Source organism: Piliocolobus tephrosceles, chromosome 6, assembly GCF_002776525.5.
Source record: "Piliocolobus tephrosceles isolate RC106 chromosome 6, ASM277652v3, whole genome shotgun sequence".
Lineage (NCBI taxonomy): Eukaryota > Metazoa > Chordata > Mammalia > Primates > Cercopithecidae > Piliocolobus > Piliocolobus tephrosceles.
In genome coordinates this window covers 145192019-145211486 of record NC_045439.1, presented here as the reverse complement: position 1 = coordinate 145211486, position 19468 = coordinate 145192019, and the positions used below count along the sequence as shown (strand labels likewise).

Sequence of the window (19468 nt, the reverse complement as noted above, 5' to 3'; positions counted from 1 at the left end):
CTGTCTAATTTAAACATTCTAATTATGTAATGCCAGTGTGTAAATCAATGATATCTCTAGTGTAAAGGCTGAAATACAAAACTGTTGAAACAATGGCAGCTACAAAAGTTTGTGAAGGGACACAAATTATAAAAAGATATAAAATGTAACATCAAAGAGATAAAACATGAAGAGTGAGTAAAAGTGTAGGGTTTATGCGTGCAATGAAAGTTTAGTTTTTATAAGCATAAAATAGCCAGTTGTAAGTATATGACTGGCTTTTATGTAAGCCTCAAGGTGACCACCTTTAGTGGATACACAAAAGATAAAAGGATGGAAGTCGTACCACTATAGAAAACCATCTAACCACACGGGAAGACAGCAGTAGTGGAAGAAAGGCTCTACAAAACGATAAAATAACAAACAAAGTGGCACTAGTAAATCTTTACCTATCAATAACTGGTTTGAATGTAGCTGGATTAAATTCTCCAATTAAAAGACACAGAGTGCCTGAATGCATTAAAAGAAAAGAGACTCATCTATATGCTACCTGCAAGAGACTCACTTTAGCTTTAACAGTGTACAGAGAATGAACATTAAGGGATGGAAAAAAATAGCCCATGCAAATAAAACCTAAAGAGACAGCAGCACTATCCTTATAACAGACAAAATAAAGTCAAAAACTGTAGATGAGATAAAGAAGGTCAATATATAATGATAAAAAGGGGTCTGGTCATCAAAAGGATGTAACAATTTTAAATATATATACACCCAACATTGTATATTTGTATTTATATTGTAGCATCAAAATGTATAAAGCAAATATTGAGACATCTGAAGAGAGAGATAAACTACAATACAGTAATCCTAGGGGATTTCAGTACCCCACTTTCAACAATGAACAGAACATCCACACCAAAAATCAATAAGGAAACAGTGAATTTGAAGAAAATATTGGACCAAATGCATTTAATAGACATATACAGAGCGTTTCAATCAACAGCAGCAGAATACACATTCATCTGAAGCATACATAGGACATTCTTCAGGAGATTACAGGCGTGATCCACCATGCCTGGCCAGTAATAAAAATTCTTTCATAAAAGAATAGTCTAGGACCAGATAATTTCACGATGCAACGCTACCAAACATTTAAAGAAAAATGAATACTAGTCTTTCTCAAACTCTTTCAAAAAACTGAACTGGAGAGAATACCTCAAACTCATTTTACAAGGCCAGCATTACCCTAATAGCAAAGCAATACGAAAATACTACAAGAAAATTAGTTCAGCTACTATGGAGAAGTTCAGAGATTTTGCAAAGAACTAAGAGTTGAACTCCCATTCAACCCAGCAGTCCCATGACTGGGTGCATGCCCAAAGGAAAATAAATTGTTCTACCAAAAAGACACATGCACCTGTACGTTCATTCTAGCACTATTCACGGTAGTCTTTGCTACTGTGAATAGTGCAGATATCCTCATCAAAATGCTATGACACCATATTCAGTACAACATTTGAAAGGATCATTTACCATGATCAGTTGGGATTTATTCTTGGGTGGTTCAACATATGCAAATCAATAAATGTGATTTACCATATTAACACAATGAATAGCAAAAACCATACTATCATCTCAACACATGCAGATAAAGAATTTGACAAAATTCAGCCTTTCATGATAAAAGCTCAACAAATTAGGTGTAGAAGGAGTGTTCCTCAATATAATTAGTCAATATGTGACAAGCCCACAGCTGCCATTATACTCATTGGTGAAAAGTTGAAAGCTTTTCTGTTAGGATCAGGAACAAGAAAAGGATGCCCACTGTCACTGCTTCTGTTACACTTCAATTCAGTATATTACTGGAATTGTTAGCCACAGAAATTAGATAATAAAAAGCATACAGATTTAAAAGGAAGAAGTGATATTGTGGTTGTCAACAGCATAACGTTGTACAGAAAATCCTCAAGACCCCACTAAAAAGCTGTTAGAACTGATACATAAATTCTGTAATGTGCTTCAATAATGTTTCAGGATACAAAGTCAACATACAAAAATCAGCAGTGTTTCTTGCCTTTTTTTTTTTTTTTTTTTTTTTTAAATAGAGACAGGGTATCACTCTGCCACTCAGGCTGAAGTGCAGGGGCATGATTGTAGCTCGCTGTACCTTGAACTCGTGGGTTCAAGCAATCCTTCCACCTTGGCCTCCTCAGTAGCTAGGACTGCAGGTGCACACTACCACATCTGGCTATTAAATTTTTGTTTTTTTTTTTTTTTTTTTTTTTTTTGGTAGAGTCTTCTTTCTCTGTGTTGCCCAGGCTGGTCTTGAAGTCTTAGCCTCAAATGATTTTCCTGCTTTGGCCTCCTAAAGTACTAGAGTTATAGTCATATGCCAGTGCACCCAGCCTAAAAATCAGTAACATTTTATAAACTAAGAATGAACTATCTGAAAAAGAAATGAAGGAAACCATCCCATTTACAATAGCATCAAAAAATATAAACTATTTTATAGTAAACTTAACCAAAGATGTTAAAAATTTGTATACAAAAAAATCATAAAACATTGATGAAATCAAACACAACACAAATGAACAAATGATGTCCTGTGTTAGTGGATTGGAAAAATTAATATTGTTAAAATCTCCATATTGCCCAAAGTGATTCACTGATTCAGTGCAATGCCTATCACATTCCATTTTCATTTTTCACAGAAATAAAAAAAAAAATCCTGAAATTCATATGAATATACAAAAGACCCCAAATAGCCAAAGCAATCTTGAACAAAAAGAACAAAGCTGGAGCCTCACACTACCCGATTTTAAAATATATTAGAAAAATACTGTAATCAAAACAGCGTGGAGCTGGCAGAAGAAAATATATATTAACCAATGGAAAAGTATTAAAAGCTCAGAAGTAAACCCGTACATTTATGGTCAGTTGACTTTAAACAAAGGTGCCAAGTATACACAATGAGTAAAGTACAGTCTCTTCAGTAAATGATGTTGGGAAAACTGGATATTCACATGTAGAAGAATGAAATTGGAACCATATCTCACCCCACGTAAAAAATCCAACTCAAGTGGGTTAAAGACTTAAATATAAGACCTGAAACTGTTAAACTTGAACGCAGGTTTGAACTGTGCAGGTCCACTTATACATGGGTTTTAAAAAATAAATACAGTTGTACATATCAGTGGGATCTACATCTGCAACCAAATGTGGATCAAAAATATGGTATTTGTGAGATGCAAGATCCACCCTTATGGAGGACCAACTTTTTGTACCTATGGGTTCTGCAGGGCTGGCCATCAGACTTGAGTATGTACAGATTTTGTTTTCTCAGTGTGGTTCTGGAACCAATCCCCATGGATACTGAGGGACAACTGTAGAATAAAACATAGGGGAAAAACTCTATGATACTGTTTTGGACCTTGATTTCTTGACTCTGACCCCTAAAACACAGATAACAAAAGCAGTAATAGACAGATGCATCAAACTCGAAAGCTTCTGCACAGCAAAGGAACTAATCAACAGAATGATGAGACAAACTGTAAATGGGAGAAAATATTTGCAGACTATGCATCTGTCAGTGGGTTCATGTCCAGAATATATAAGGAGTCTAAACAACTTAATAGCAAAAAAGCAAATAATTTGATTTAAAAATGGGCAAAAGACTTAAATAGACATTTTGCCAAAGAAATGTCTTAGGGCCTGAGGATCAGCCTGCTCAGCGGCCCCACCCCTGACAATGCAGCTCCTGTGATCATCAGATTTGTGCCCTCCCTGAGGGCCTGAGGATGGGCCCACTTGGTTGCCCCACTCTTGCCAGCACCACCCCCATGACGAATGGATTTGTACTCTTACCACAGGTCCTGAGGACCAGCCCACCCAGCATCCCCACCCCTGATGACACTGTCCCTACAACTGGCTGAACTGGTGCTTTTTGTGTGCGCCTTCCAGAGCCAGTGGACTGGTGTGTATCCAATGATGCAACCTACAGAACCACCATGCTTTGCATGTGTACCCTGCAGGGTCTGAGGGCCAGGCTGTCTGGTAGTTCTGCTCTGCTCCTGGTGACACTGCCTTTTCATTTGCTTGAACAACCATGCTTTGGACATATACCTTTGGCATCAAGATCGCTTGCGTGGTGGCTTTACCCACAGCCTCACTGTCACCCAGGCTGGAGTACAGTGGTGCGATCTTAGCTCACTGCAGCCTCTACCTCCCAAGCTCAATCAGTTCTCCTGCCTTAGCCTCCCAAGTAGCTGGAAATCCAGGCATGCACCACCATGCCCGGCTAATTTTTCTATTTTTGGTAGACAGGATTTCACTGTATTGCCTAGGCTTGTCTCGAACTTCTGACCTCAAGCAGTTTTTCTGCCTTGGCCTCCCAAAGTGCTGGGATTACAGGCATGAACCACTGTGTCTGGCCCACTGCACTTTAAAACAAACAAAAACATGCAGGGTCTCATTATGTTGCCCAGACTGGACTTGAACTCCTCGGTTCAAGTGGTCCTCCAGCCTCAGCCTCCCAAATTGCTGGGATTACAGGCATATACCACGTGCATGGCTTGGAACTGTCACTCATGCCTTGTGCATGTCCCCCAGGACCAGAGGACTGGCTTGCTTGGTGGCACCAACATAGTACTGGAGTAGCACACCAACTTTGTAAACACCCATAGCCTAAGTCACTGAGACAGTAACGTCGGATGTTGACTACAGCAAAAGAAGTTACACAGAGACTACACTGCTGCACCTACCTAGAACCAAAGCCAAAGCACCCTACCCAATTACCACCCTAGGATCCATCTACAGGAAAATATCTTCTTATGAAAGTTACCCCATAAAATTGGAAGAGGCAACTGTTTCACCAAATGGCACAGGTCAATACAGGGACCCAAGAAATATGATAAGATAACTACCAGATAAAAATATGCAAAAGAATAAAACTCACTGGTAGAAGTAAATTCAGAATCAAATTTAGAACCAGTAGAGGCAATTTCACTTTCAAACTCAGAATATATTACTAATGTAATGGTAGCATATAGTCTTTTAAATCTCTAGTATAAAGGTTATAACTCAAAATGGTCAGTGATGTCTATAGCTACAATTAGATGTTGAGTAACATATGATTTTAAAAAGATGTAAATTAAGGCAGCAAGTTATAAGTTGTGGGGGGATGGGGATAAAAGTCTAGTGTATTTGTATGCAAAGTTATTATCTGTTTAAAATAGTCCATTATAAATATAAGATTTTAAAATGTAATCCCCATAGTAACCTGAAAGAACAAAACGACAGCAGATACATAAATAAGAAAGAGAAAAGAATTAAAGCTTAACACTCAAGAAAACCACCAGAGAGATAAATAGTAAGAGAGGAAGAAAGGTAAAAATATATATACAAAACAACTAGAATACAATTAACAAAATGGCAGGAGTAAGTCCTCACCTATCAATAATGACCTTGAATGTAAATGCATTAAATTCTCCAATTAAAAGATACAGACTAGTGGAATGAATAAACAAGACCCAACTATATGATGCATTCAAGAAAATCACTTTACCTGTAAAGACTCACAGAATCAAAGTGAAGGAATGGGAAATGATATTATACACAAAAGAAACCAAAAGAGAGCGTGAGTAGCTGTAGTTATGTCAGATAAAATAGACTTCAAATCAAAAACTGTAAAATGAGACAAGCAGACCATTATATAATGATAAAGGGGTCAATTCAACAAGAGGCTATAACAATTGTAAATATATATGCAACCAACACCCAAGCACCCACAAATATGTGAAGGAAATATTATTAACCCTAAAGGGAGAGAGAGAGAGCAATACTGTAATTATAGGGGACATCAACACTCCACTTTCAGCAATGGATAGAACAGCCAGACAGAAAATCAGTGAAGAATGTTAGTTAAACTGTACTCTAGATAAATGAACCTAACAGACATTTACAAAACATTCTGCCCAGCAGTTGTAGAATACACACTTTTTTCTTTTTCTTTTTCTTTTTTTTTTTTTTGGAGACTGAGTTTCGCTCTTGTCACCCAGAGTGGAGTGCAATGACATGATCTTGGCTCGCTGCAATCTCCACCTCCCAAGTTCAAGCGATTCTCCTGCCTCAGCCTCCCAAGTAGCTGGGATTACAGGCATGTGTCACCACGCCCGGCTAATTTTTTGTATTTAGTAGAGACGGGGTTTCACCATGTTGGTCAGGCTGATCACTAATTCCTAACCTCAGGTGATCCACCCACCTTGGCCTCCCAAAGTGCTGGGATTACAGGCATGAGTCATCATGCCTAGCCCACATTTTTTTCATTAGCACATGAAACTGTCTTCAAGATATATCATGTGTTGGGCCACAAAACAAGTCTCAGTAAGTTAAAAAATTTCAAATTGGGAGCCGGGCGCGGTGGCTCACACCTGTAATGCCAGCACTTTGGGAGGCCGAGGCGGGCAGATCACGAGGTCAGGAGATCAAGACCATCCTGGCTAACACGGTGAAACCCTGTCTCTACTAAAAATACAAAAAAATTAGCCAGGCGTGGTGGCGGCGCCTGTATTCCCAGCTACTCGGGAGGCTGAGGCAGGAGAATGGCGTGACCCGGGAGGCGGAGCTTGCAGTGAGCCGTGATCACACCACTGGGCTCCAGCCTGGGTGACAGAGCAAGACTCTGTCTCAAAATAATAACAATAATAATAATAATAATAAACGAAATTTCAAATTGGGGAAGATCTTTTGTGACCATAAGGTCTAGAAATCAGTAATAGAAGGTTTTTTAGAAACTGTATACAAATAGTTTTTAAACAACATGCTTCTGAACTACAAATGAGTCAAAGGAGATACTAAAAAAGAAATTTTGAAAAATTTAAACAAATGAGAATGCAAATGCAGTGTACCAAAACCTGTGGTCTACAACAAAAGCAGTTCTAATGGGGAAGTTTATAGCAATAATTGTCTACGTCAGTAAATGAGAAAGATCTCCAGTAAACCACCAATAACATTATTCCTCAAGGAACTAGGAAAAATGAGAACAAAATAAACCTTAAGTTAATAGAAGAAAATAAATGATAAAGCTCATAGCATAAATAAGTGAAATAGAGACTTAAAAAATACAAAACATTATTAAGAGTTAGTGTTTTGAAAAGATAAAAATCGACAAATTTCTAGCTAGACAAAATTTTAAAAGGGGAGAATTCAAATTGAGAGATGTGAAAAGGTGACATTATGACTGATATTACGGAAATATAAGGGATCATAAGAGCCTGTTACTAACAACTATAAGGCAACTATTTGGAAAACCTAGAAGAAATGGGTAAATTCCTAGTCACATACAACCTACCAAAATTGAATCATGAAGAAATAGAAAATCTGAAGAAACCGGTAACGACTGTGAGTTCAAATCAGTAGTAAAGTTTCCCATCAAAGAAAAGTCTAGTACCTGACAGCTTCACTGCTCAGTTCTACCAAACATTTGAAGAAGAGTGAATCTCAGTCCTTTTAAAATTATTTCAGAAAAATGGAGAGAATTCTTCCAAACTTATTTTCAAGCACTTGATAAGAAAACCAGACAAGAACACAACAGAAAAGAAAATTATAGGACAATGTCTCTGATTGAACATGGATGCATAAATCCTCATGGAATTAAGAAACCAAATTCAAAAGCACATTAAAAAGATAATTTATCATGACTAAGTGGGATTCATCCCAGGGATGCAAGAATGGTTTAACATATACAAATCAATTAATGCAATACATTACATTAACAGAATTAAGGGAAAAATTATACAGTTATTTCAATAGAAACAGATAAAGCATCTGACAATTCAACACTCATTCATGATAAAAACTCTCATGATATAGACAGAACGAATGTACCTCAACACAGTAAAGACCACACAACAGACTCACAGAGAACATACTAAACAAGGAAAAATGGAAAGCTTTTCTTCTGTGATCCAGAATAAGACAAGGATGCCCACTTTCACCACTTTCTCTATTCAACATACTACTGGAAGTCCTAGCCAGAGCAAGTAAGCAAGAGAAAGAAATAAAGGGCATACAAATTGGAAAGGAGGAAGACACTAACTTAATTATCTAATTAAGTACATTAGTAATTATCAATTATATAGTGCTTGATATTTATACATGTTTGTTCCCCAGGAATTAAAAACTGGCTACTTAATGAATGCTAATTAAAATTAAAATGTCATATAGTTTTTAAATAAAAAGTTTCTTTTAACCATAACAAGAACAAAAAGACAAACTCATAGCAGTATATAGTAGAGTTATGGTTCCCAAAGGTTTGGGGTGTAGGAGTGGGATGGGAAAGAGACAATACTGGTCAAAGGATAATGTTTCAGGTAGACAGGTTCTAGTGATCTTTTGTGTAGCAGGTTGAATATGGTTCATAATAATGTATTATATATATCAAAGTTGCTGTACGAGTAAATTTCAGGTGATCTCACCACAAAGAAATAAGTATGTGAGATATTTTATTTAGCCTGATTTAATCACTACTCAATGTATGCATGTATCATAATATCACATTGTGCCCCATAAATATATAAAATTATTATTTGTCATTTTAAAAAAGATGAAAAACCAAAAATATACAGTGACCTAAAGTAGATTAAAGATTGCCAGAGGCCAGGTGCGGTGGCTGACGTCTGTAATCCCAGCACTTTGGGAGGCCAAGGTGAGCGGATTGCCTGAGCTCAGGAGTTCAAGACCAGCCTGGGCAACACGGTGAAACCCCGTCTCTACTAAAAATACAGACAATTAGCTGGGCATGGTGGCGAGTGCCTGTAGTCCCAACTACTCAGGAGGCTGAGTTGCTTGAACCCGGGAAACAGAGGTCGCAGTGACCAAGTTCGCGCCACTGCACTACCGCCTGGGTAACAGAGTGAGACTCCACTTTCAAAAAAAAAAAGATTTCCAGGAAGCAGCATGCAGTGTTTAGGGAAAAGAGAGGAGTTGCAAAGTGGGAGAAGGAACAAAGAAAGCATTAGGGGCTATAGATATGTTCATTATCTTGATTGTGGTGATGGCTTCATAGCTATATAAATATGTCATAATTTGTATACATTAAATACGTGCAGCTTATTTTGTTTCAGTAAAGCTATTGGAAAAAAGATAATTGAGGGAAAGGAATTTAGACTCATACTAACTTTTTGACCTTTTTACTTATTGAATATATATGTTTTAAACTTCTTACTACTTTTAATTCATTTTAACTTTTTATTTAAAATATCTTCTGTTTACACAGTCTATGCTAGATAAGATATATCCCTATCCTGAGGAATTTTTTGAGTATGTGGTAGGAGACCAAATATCCTCAACTCACAAATTTCGTCCCAGACTAAGTTCTCTATTTAAGAAGTAGGGATAAGTTAGGTAGGGATGGAGTGTGGGTAGGTAGAAGTAGTGGGTAGAAGGGATGACATCTAGGTTGGGTTTTGCAGGATAAGTCAAAACAATCTGAGATCCTTGTTATTACAGGGAGCCTTTCCATCAAACCTCTCAACAGGAGCCACAGTCAGTACTTAGTTTGTACAACTTTGTCTCTGAGATGACACACAGCTGTTCACTTTTGGATAACAAGTTAGCCTAGTTTGCTTCAGACAAGCATCCACTTGAAATGCAGAGGCTGTTTTCATGAGCTCAAGTTCATCCTTCCACAAGATGATAGCTCTGTTTTGGTAGTACTTTCCCATTTTTCATGTTAGAATTTATTCCCTCATAACTTGAAACTGTCAGTTGTATTAGATCTACTTTTCTAACATCACCTATTTTTTTAGTTACATTCTTTTAGTGACAGCTGCATAGCCCAGTTGTACATTTGTACTTTAATATCTTCCTTGTCTCAAAATTCATGCTCAAAGTAATTTTACTGTGTTGCTCCCCTAGTACATTTTTATAGTCACTTAGGCTCAAATCTTGAATTTATTATTTTTTTGAGACAAAATCTCACTCTGTCGCCTAGGCTGGAGTGGCACGATCTTGGCTGACTGCCACCTCTGCCTCTTGGGTTCAAGCAGTTCTTGTGCCCCAGCCGCCCAAGTAGCTGGGATTACGGGCATGTGCCACCATGCCCGGCTATTTTTTTCTTTTTTTTTTTTTTTTAACTAGAAACAGAGTTTTGCCATATTGACCTTACTGGTCTCCAACTCCTGGCCTCAAGTGATCTGCTTGCCTCGGCCTTCCAGAGTGCTGGGATTACAGGTGCGAGCCACTGTGCCCAGCCTTGAAGTTAATTTTATTACCCATTTTAGTCCTTTTTAATAACATGAGAAATGCCTTAGTTTGTTTGGGCTACTATGATAAAATGTTTTAGATTGGTTAATTTATAAACGAAAGAAATATATTACAGCGCAAGAGGCAGGGAAGTTCAAAATCAAGTTTTCAGAGTTAATGTCTAGTGATGGTCCATTCCTCATGGAATGATACCTTCTATGTGTTTTAACATGGCAGCTCTTTTGGGCATCTTCTATCAAGGTACTAATACCACTACCCAGCTACTTCCCAAGGGCCCCTCTCCTTTGCCTCCTAATACTATCACACCAGGATTAGGTTTCAATATATGAATTTTGGGAGACTCAAGCATTTAGACTATATTCAAGCTATATCTTATTAATCTTTTTGTCTACAGCACCTTGCACTGCAAGTGTAGATAATTGTTGAAAAAAATAATAAACTGGTTAACTAAGCTTAATAAACTCAACCATAATGATGGAATTAAGAAAGGAAAGAAGTAGACAAGGAACTGAAGCCCTAAGAAAGGAAATAACTCTGTATCCCTTTACCTCTAGATTTATGGTCATATTTTATCTTTTTTCATAAACCTTATGCGCGATCGAATTATTTTTTAATGTCCTAATAGCCTGAATTTGAATGCAGTGTATCCCTAGCACTTACAACAGAGCCTGACCTTTAGTAATGACTCTGAACATTTGTTGATTGACCAGGTTATTGTTAGGTATATGGAAAGAAGTCTTATCTCCACTTGATAGGGAAAGCATTACTCAAAGTTCGTTAGTTGCTAGCTTTTTTTTTTTTTTTTTTTTGAGATGGATTTTCATTCTGTCGCCCTGGCTGGAGTGCAGTGGTGCGATCTCAGTTCCCTTCAACCTCTGCCTCCCAGGTTCAAGCGATTCTCCTGTCTCAGCCTCCCGAGTAGCTGGGATTACAGGCGCCTGTCACCACGCCTGGCTAATTTTTGTATTTTTAGTAGAGATGGTGTTTCACCATGTTGGCCAGGCTGGTCCCAAACTCCTGACCTCAGGTGATCCACTGTCCTTGGCCTCCTCATGCCTGGGATTACAGGCGTGAGCCACCACACCTGGCCAGTTACTAGGTGTTTAATTCATTCAAGCTAATATTTATTGAATCCTACTCTGAAGCAGACACTATTTTAGAAATTGAGGGTACAGGGATGAACAGTACAGTCAGAATCCTCTGGGAGGTTATCTTTTATTTATTTTTTATTTTTTGAGACAGTGTCTCGCTCTGTCACCCAGGCTGGAGTGCAGTGGCACAATCCCGGTTCACTGCAGCCTCTGGCCCTGAGCTCAAGCAATCCTCCCGTATCTCCACCTCCTGAATAGCTAGGACCGCAGGCACTCGCCACCACGCCTGGCTAATTTTTGTACTTTAGGGAAGAGACCTTGCCATGTTGCCCAGGCTGGTCTGCAACTCCTGAGCTCAGGTGATCTGCCTGCCTTGACTGTGCTGGGATTACAGGCCTGAACCACAGTGCCTGGCACTCCAGGAGGTTATTTTTTAGAGAAGATGACAATATACAAATTAACAAATAAATGAAAATATAATTTAGAATATATTATATGCGGTGTTGAACAGTAAGTGACATGTAATTGACATAGAAGTGGGCTATTTTTTTCATTATTTAAGCAAGAACTTTCTGAGAAAGTTACATTTAAACTACAAATTCAGTGCCAAGTAAAACCAAGTCTTGTGAAAGCCCGGCAATAGAGTATTACAAGCAAATGAAAAAAAATTGGAATGACTGAGGCAGAAATGTATGTCATGTTTGGTTTTACAAACGTTTACAATGTACCTGACAGCAAAGATTTTTTAGTAGTTATTTTATTTTACATAGTCCCTCTGGTGTTTTTTTCATAGTGAAAAACAATTTAAACTCAAACTTTATTTCCAAGGTCTTTTTCTCAATAGTATCTTAAAAGTAGAAGTGGGGGAATTATTTTAGGCTTCAATGCTAATTTGTTTTTACATGAGGGTAACCTATGAATTCTTCTAATTGATTCTTGACTAGTATGAAAAATTATTTTTCATGAGTATACATACAGTGAAGCTGTGATAATTCAAAAGTGCCAATAAAAGTAAAACAAAACTGTCTAATATTTAGCACAAATACCCTTTTTACATGTATGTTGTTTTACATGGCTTTTTTTTTTTTTTGATCAATAGTGTTTGCAAATATTTTCCCATGTCAGGAAATATAGGTTTACAGTAACTTTATGAGCTGCAGAGTATTCAGTTGTGTAAATGAAGCGTACTTTATATAAATAATTCTATATAATTGCATATCTCTATAATTTTTCACTATTTTTGAAGTATATTATTATAAAAAACATAGATCTTGTTTGATAACTCCTTAGAATAAATACCTAGATTTGAAATTTCTCGTCAGGAAAGTTATAATAATTTACATTCCTAAGAACAGTGAGTATATAGTGTATGTCTGTTTCCCCACCACCTCATGAATACTGACTCTTGTCAGTCTTTACTGTATTTGCCAAACTGATGCAGAAAACCTTTTTTAAAAGAAATGGCATTTTCCTTCAATACAGGTGAGATTGAATGGATTGTGATTTTGTTACTTACCATTTGTACTTTGAGAATTGCCTCGTCAGATCATCTGCCCTTTTTTTATTGTGATATCTATTTAATAATTTTTACAAGTTTTTTTTTACATACAGATGATAAACCTTTTCATTTGTAGGAAATAACATTTCCTTAATTCAGATTGTTTACATGTGTGTTGTACTTCTTTCAATTTGCATGGTTTTGTTATTTTAATGTTTATATTGTCAAAATAAATACCTTTAGACTTGAAAATTTGTGATGTTTTTAACACAATCTTGTGTTTCTCATACATTGACTTTTTACTACTTTTTAAATAACATATAGTTTACATCGGTATAGATACATTCTTTCCATTTACAAACTCACTACCATAAATATTGTGTAGTTTAACTATCTTTACTTTGTATACTTTAGTTGCTTCGTGTCTAACTCCTATTTTCCTATTTATAGTATAGTACATCATGATGAGGCTTAATAGGGACTATGCTTTGTTTTTTAGTTTAGTTTTGTTTTTTTGTTTTTTTTTTTTTGACGGAGTCTCTCATTGTCGCTCGGGCTGGTGTGCAGTGGTGTGATCTTGGCTCGCTGCCACCTCTGCCTCCTGGGTTCAAGCAGTTCTCCTGCCTCAGCCTCCCGAGTAACTGGGACTACAGACACACGCCACCATGCCTGCCTAATTTTTCTATTTTTAGTAGAGATGGGGTGTCACTGTGTTAGCCAGGCTGGTCTCGAACTCCTGACCTCGTGATCCGCCCACCTCAGTCTCCCAAAGTGCTGGGTTTGCAGGCATGAGCCACCGTGCCCAGCCTATGCTTTGTTTTTGTGTATGTCCCTGGCACACTGACTGTCGCCCTGGTATTTAGTTGTTGTCTCTGTGAGTCAGGATTCAGTTTGAGATAACAATAATTACAGTAGATATTTTTAAGTAGAAAGAGAATTAAGTAGGCACTTAAAAAATCATTAGAAGTTACATGTTAAAATAACATTTGCAGAAATGTCCCTAGATGTAATTAGAAAGCTAGGAAATCAGGAAGCTGTCAGTACAGCTGCTACTTGCAGGTATACACTGCCTGTGGTGTAATTTAGCCATCTGGCGAAAACTGCTACAACTATTTGCTCCAGGGCTAAGCTGCATTTAGTATAGTTGTGATGACAACACAAATGTTCTGCACTCTGCTTCTGAGCATTCACAAAACTAGTGCCTGGGTGCTGGAACCACAGAAAAAAGGTACATAAAGTATGTGCATTTTTGCTAGCAGAAGCAGAACTAGTAGCCAGAGCCTCTTCCTCAGTTACACGTTCCCAGTTTCACATGTGGGCCTTTTATTGGTAAACTTAAACCATATCCAGAACTCTAGATGCAAGAGAGTTTGTGAAGTGTACTTTTCTTTTTAGAGAATAGAATGAATGTTGGATATCAGTCTTTCATATTCATCACAGTCATTTAAGATGGGAAATGATCATATAGATAGGAACTGATGAAAACTGGCTGAGAATTTTGACTTATTGTTAGATTAATTTATGTGAGCAATTTATTTTTTCTCTTCTTTCAGCACTTGCTAGAAGTAAATTCTTTAAAGCACCTGACAAGACTGACACTACAAGATCGCATTACCAAGTCTCTTCTTCATTTACACAAGAAGAAAAAACCTCCCAGCATCAGTGCCCAGTTTCAGGTTATTTCCTGTTTTGCTTAAAACAAATAAGAATCTGTATCTTTCAGATTGTCATTGAAAGGTTAAAGTGATCTGCAGGGAACTCAAATGGGATTTTAATTTATATGACAAAATGATCACATATTACTGATCGTTTTGGAAAGAAGAACCAAAGATGAAAAAAAAAAAAAGTCACATGCCTTTGTTTTTCATCCACATATGTCTGGATAATGGCTATCTCAATATTTGTTATTTTCATTGTGAGGAGAAAGCAGAAAATTGATGTTACAAACAAATCTGCCTTTAAACCCTGCTGCTTAGATAATGTCACTGTTAGCATAATGATGTATTTTTTTTTCCCTACTTAAACCTCATGCTGCTGCCATTGATAGTTAACTAAATGAGGCTGAAGGGTTCTTTTCTGTGTATTTATTTTACTTTTGTCTACATAGAAATCCAGTTCTTTTTTGGGGGACTTTTAGGAATAAATGTGATAATATTTATATTATCATATTTAGGATAATATTTATTCCTAAAAGCCAAATTTCTTCCAGAATAATTGTTTTCAGATTCCTTTTTAAATTGCCTCTTCCATTCTTAAATCATCTATCTTCTAAGATCTTTTCATTTGGTACATATTTATGAAAATAAGCAAATATCTGGTAGGTAACAATGCTTTGCATAATTTTACTCTATTTCATGTTTATATCACAGAAGCAATGCTCACTGTTGAATAAAAATTTCCTTATTCGTGATAGATGTATCTGTATATGTTAACACTTTTAAAAATGCTTCTTTTACAGCTAGGATGTTTGAACATAAATTATCTACTAATGTATCGTGTGATTTTTAGGCACAGTTCTTCAAATTGTGGGCTAGAAATATCATTTTATTTTAGGGAATTCTCACCATAGGCCTAAAGGAAAATTTGAATCTGTGAAGGCTGTTTGGTCACATGCCTTCTCTTTTAAAAAAAAAAAAAAAAAAAAGAGAAAAAGCAAGATCAAGGAGCCATATAACTCATATATGTGCAAATAAGCTTAAAGGAAAGGGAATTGAGTATAATGAAATCACTGCCATGAATTTTAAAAATCCTTCTTAATAATCATATGGGTTAATGGCATTTGGTTGGGAAGAATGAGAAGATAGTGCTTGGGGAACGTCTGTCTTTACCTTGCTGCTGTCCTCACAATCCAGACTTTGTGGATTAGAAATGCAAAGATTAATGGGTTATAGAAAAAAAAATCACGTTGAGTGATATGTTTATTAATATACAACATAAATATGAGTCATAAGCAGACTTAATACAATGGTTAGTTTATTAGCATATTTCTCCCTGATTAGCAAATCCATGTGGGAAGCCAAATTCTGATCAAAAGGTAATTTGGTGAGCTCAATGTCTGAAAAGGGAACATTAATCTCATGATTATGAAAGGTAGAATTATTAAGCTGTTAAGTGTCCTTTGTTTTGTTACCTTGAATCTTTTACAGATGCCACATATACCAAAATCATTCTTTAATTTGAAGAATACCATATAGCTAGTACAATAAAAACTTAGTTATAATCACAATCCTATTGTGTCTTTTAAAATCCTTCCAAATTTACATATTCTTAATTTATATTCATGAATTATATTTAATTTTTAGAAAAAGAGTCCTCTTTAATATTTCTATTAGACCATTAAGTTATTACAAAAGTAATGAGTTAATTTTTGATTATTTGGAAAATATAGATGAGCAAAAACAAGTGAAAGTCATCTACCATCCATAGATAATGACCAATGTATAGTATGTTTTCTAGGCCCTTTGCCAAAAATTTACACATATGCATTTTCTTTTTCTTTTTTTTTTTTGAGACAGAGTCTCGCTCTATCTCCCGGGCTGGAGTGCAGTGGCCGGATCTCAGCTCACTGCAAGCTCCGCCTCCCGGGTTTACGCCATTCTCCTGCCTCAGCCTCCCGAGTAGCTGGGACTACAGGCGCCCGCCACCTCGCCCAGCTAGTTTTTTGTATTTTTTAGTAGAGACGGGGTTTCACTATGTTAGCCAGGATGGTCTCGATCTCCTGACCTCGTGATCCGCCCGTCTTGGCCTCCCAAAGTGCTGGGATTAAAGGCTTGAGCCACCGCGCCTGGCCACACATATGCATTTTCTAATAGGTGTTGTCTAAGTTTTTTTCCAATTGTTCTAGGATAATTACTATTATATTTATTATAAAGGTGAGGAAACCAAGCAGTAGATGAGGAAATTGCAGGTGGTCAAAATGGATGGCACCCAGCCGTCTTTGACTCTGTGCCCTTCCTTGAATGCTTATTTTCATGAAAATGATATCATAGAACTCACAAAGGATTAACTGGTACAGGAATTGCCCTTCTGCTATAAACAACCAGAAATTGAACAAAAGATATTATGAGTCAAATGTTTTCAGATATTAGTAAGCATTACAGGGTTCCAATCTGTGAGAATAGGGGAAATAAATGAGGAAAGCCCCAGATTAACACCTAAGATAATTTGCTACAGCTCAGGAAGAAGAAACCCAAACAAATGCCAGTGGTCTTGCTAACTGAAGAGATGGAGATAGAAAGGTAGAGGCAACTAGAATTTGTGAGGCAGAGTAAAGAGGAGAAGGACATGGTATAAGAGAAAGAACTAGACTGCTGAGGGGTCTCCTTGAGTCTCTGTGACTGACTACTGATCTCTGCATATGTGGATTAAAATTCCATGAGATTGGGGAAAGAATGATTATTCTAATCACCTAAATCCTGTTGACCTAACAATTTCTGGTATTTACACAGTATTAGAGGAGTAGTTCTGTTCTCATCAGCCAGAGTGAAATGACCTTTTATTACATGAGGCATTAGGTAGAATCCTCAGAAAGACATTGTTTTAGCAGTGAGACCAACATAGTCCTAATGTAAAGGCTGCTCTGGCCCTGCTCTCACAAAACTAAAAATCAAGTCTTAAAAGAATCAGACTGATCCTAAGTAACTTAACTGCATGTTAAGAAAAATGTTTGTCACTCTTTTTTTTTTTTGAGACGGAGTCTCGCTCTGTCGCCCAGGCTGGAGTGCAGTGGCTGGATCTCAGCTCACTGCAAGCTCTGCCTCCCGGGTTCACGCCATTCTCCTGCCTCAGCCTCCCGAGTAGCTGGGACTACAGGCACCCGCCAACACGCCCGGCTAATTTTTTGTATTTTAGTAGAGATGGGGTTTCACCGTGTTAGCCAGGATGGTCTCGATCTCCTGACCTCGTGATCCGCCCGTCTCGGCCTCCCAAAGTGCTGGGATTACAGGCTTGAGCCACCACGCCCGGCCCAGAAAAATGTTTGTCGCTCTTTAAAGGAATACAACAAAATCCAACAATGTAAAACACAGTGTCTAACATCCAATGAGAAATCACAAGGCAGAGAAAGAGTCAGGAAAAAAATAACCCATAACAAGGGGGGAAGAAAATCAATATTTAGAGACAGACTTTAAAATGATGAAGACCATGTAAATAGTAGGTAAGAATGTCAAATTAGCTATAATGTATCTTTTAAATATGCCCAAAGATATAACAAAAAATATGAATATGATGAGAACAAAATAGATTCTTTATTTTGGAAGGTGATGACAGAGTCTCTGGACACTTCCTCAGGAGATAGAGTTGTTCTGTCCTCTCCTTTCTTTCACTGCCTGTTGGAAACAATAAGGGCCGTTTGTATTATGAAAAAGAAAAAAATGAAGATATGAAAAAGACTAAAATGAAACTTTTAGAGATTAAATATGTAATATTTGACAATAAAAAATAAACAAAATTGGATTAACATCTGTTAGTTCAGAAGTTATTAAAGCCCAGAGAAAGCAACAAAGATGTAAAAAAACAAAAATAGCAATAACTTATGGAGCAATATGATGCAGTCTAACATAGGTGTAATTGGAATCTCAGGAGAGGAAAGGGAGGAGGGCACAGAAAAACATATTTGAAGAAATAATGACCAAAATATTTTCTGATTTGATGGGAAGAAAAAACTACAGAGATCAAAGAATCTCAGTAAACCACAATCAGAGCAAACAAAAACACACCAAGGCACATTATATCAAATTGCTAAAACCAATTAAAAAGAGAGCATCTTAAACTTAGCCAGAGGGAGAAAAGAGACATTTTGTGTAACAAAGTGAAGATCATCAGAAACTATCAAAGCCATAAGACAAGAGAGTGCTATCTTTAAAAGACCAAAAAGAGAAGAAAAGTCACCCTAGAATTCTATGTGTGGTGAAAGGTTAAGTAGAGACATTTTCAGACCAAAAAAGCTGAGATAATTTATTACCAGCAGATCTATAATATCAGAAATTTTAAACATGAAAGAAAAATGATGGGAAAACCACATGGAAATTTGAATTTACACAAAACATGAATAGTGCCAGAATGATAGAAATGTAGGCTAATATTTTAAAAACACATTTTCTTGGACAGACGTGGTGGCTGAAACCTGTAATCCCAGCACTTTGGGAGGCTGAGGCGGACAGATCACCCAAGGTCAGGAGTTCAAGACGAGCCTGGCCAACATGGTGAATCCCCATCTCTACTAAAAATACAAACATTAGCCAGGCATGGTGACGGGTGCCTGTAATCCCAGCTACTTGGGAGGCTGAGGCAGGAGAATCGCTTGAACCCAGGAGGTGGAGGTTGCAGTGAGCCGAGATTGCACCACTGCACTCCAGCCTGGACAACAGAGTGAGACTCTGTCTCAAGAAAGAAAGAAAAAAAAATCCTTTTCTCTTTTTAAAATAATTGGCTCTAGAAAACAAAAATAATAGTATATTGTGGGGTAGAAATAAAATGTATAATAAAAGTATCCCAAAACATGTAAAGTGGTACTAAGTGGAAATATACTGTTGCTAAGCTTTTACACTATACAGAACATGGTATAGTATTATTTGAAGGTAGACTGTGATAAAGGTGCAAATCCTAGAATAATCCTTTAAAAAAGAGTTAACAGTTA

At 37.0% G+C, this 19468-nt stretch overlaps 1 protein-coding gene across 7 annotated transcripts in view; it reads left to right on the top strand.

Moving 5' to 3' along the window:
- The window catches only part of MYO9A (myosin IXA), a 312565-nt gene that overhangs the window by 192735 nt on the left and 100362 nt on the right, over positions 1–19468 (top strand). For all 7 annotated transcript variants that reach the window (XM_031935820.1, XM_023220687.2, XM_023220686.2 and 4 more), the window contains exon 19: positions 14385–14507. In XM_031935820.1, the coding sequence (XP_031791680.1) occupies positions 14385–14507 (123 nt within the window). The remainder of the gene's footprint in view (positions 1–14384; positions 14508–19468) is intronic.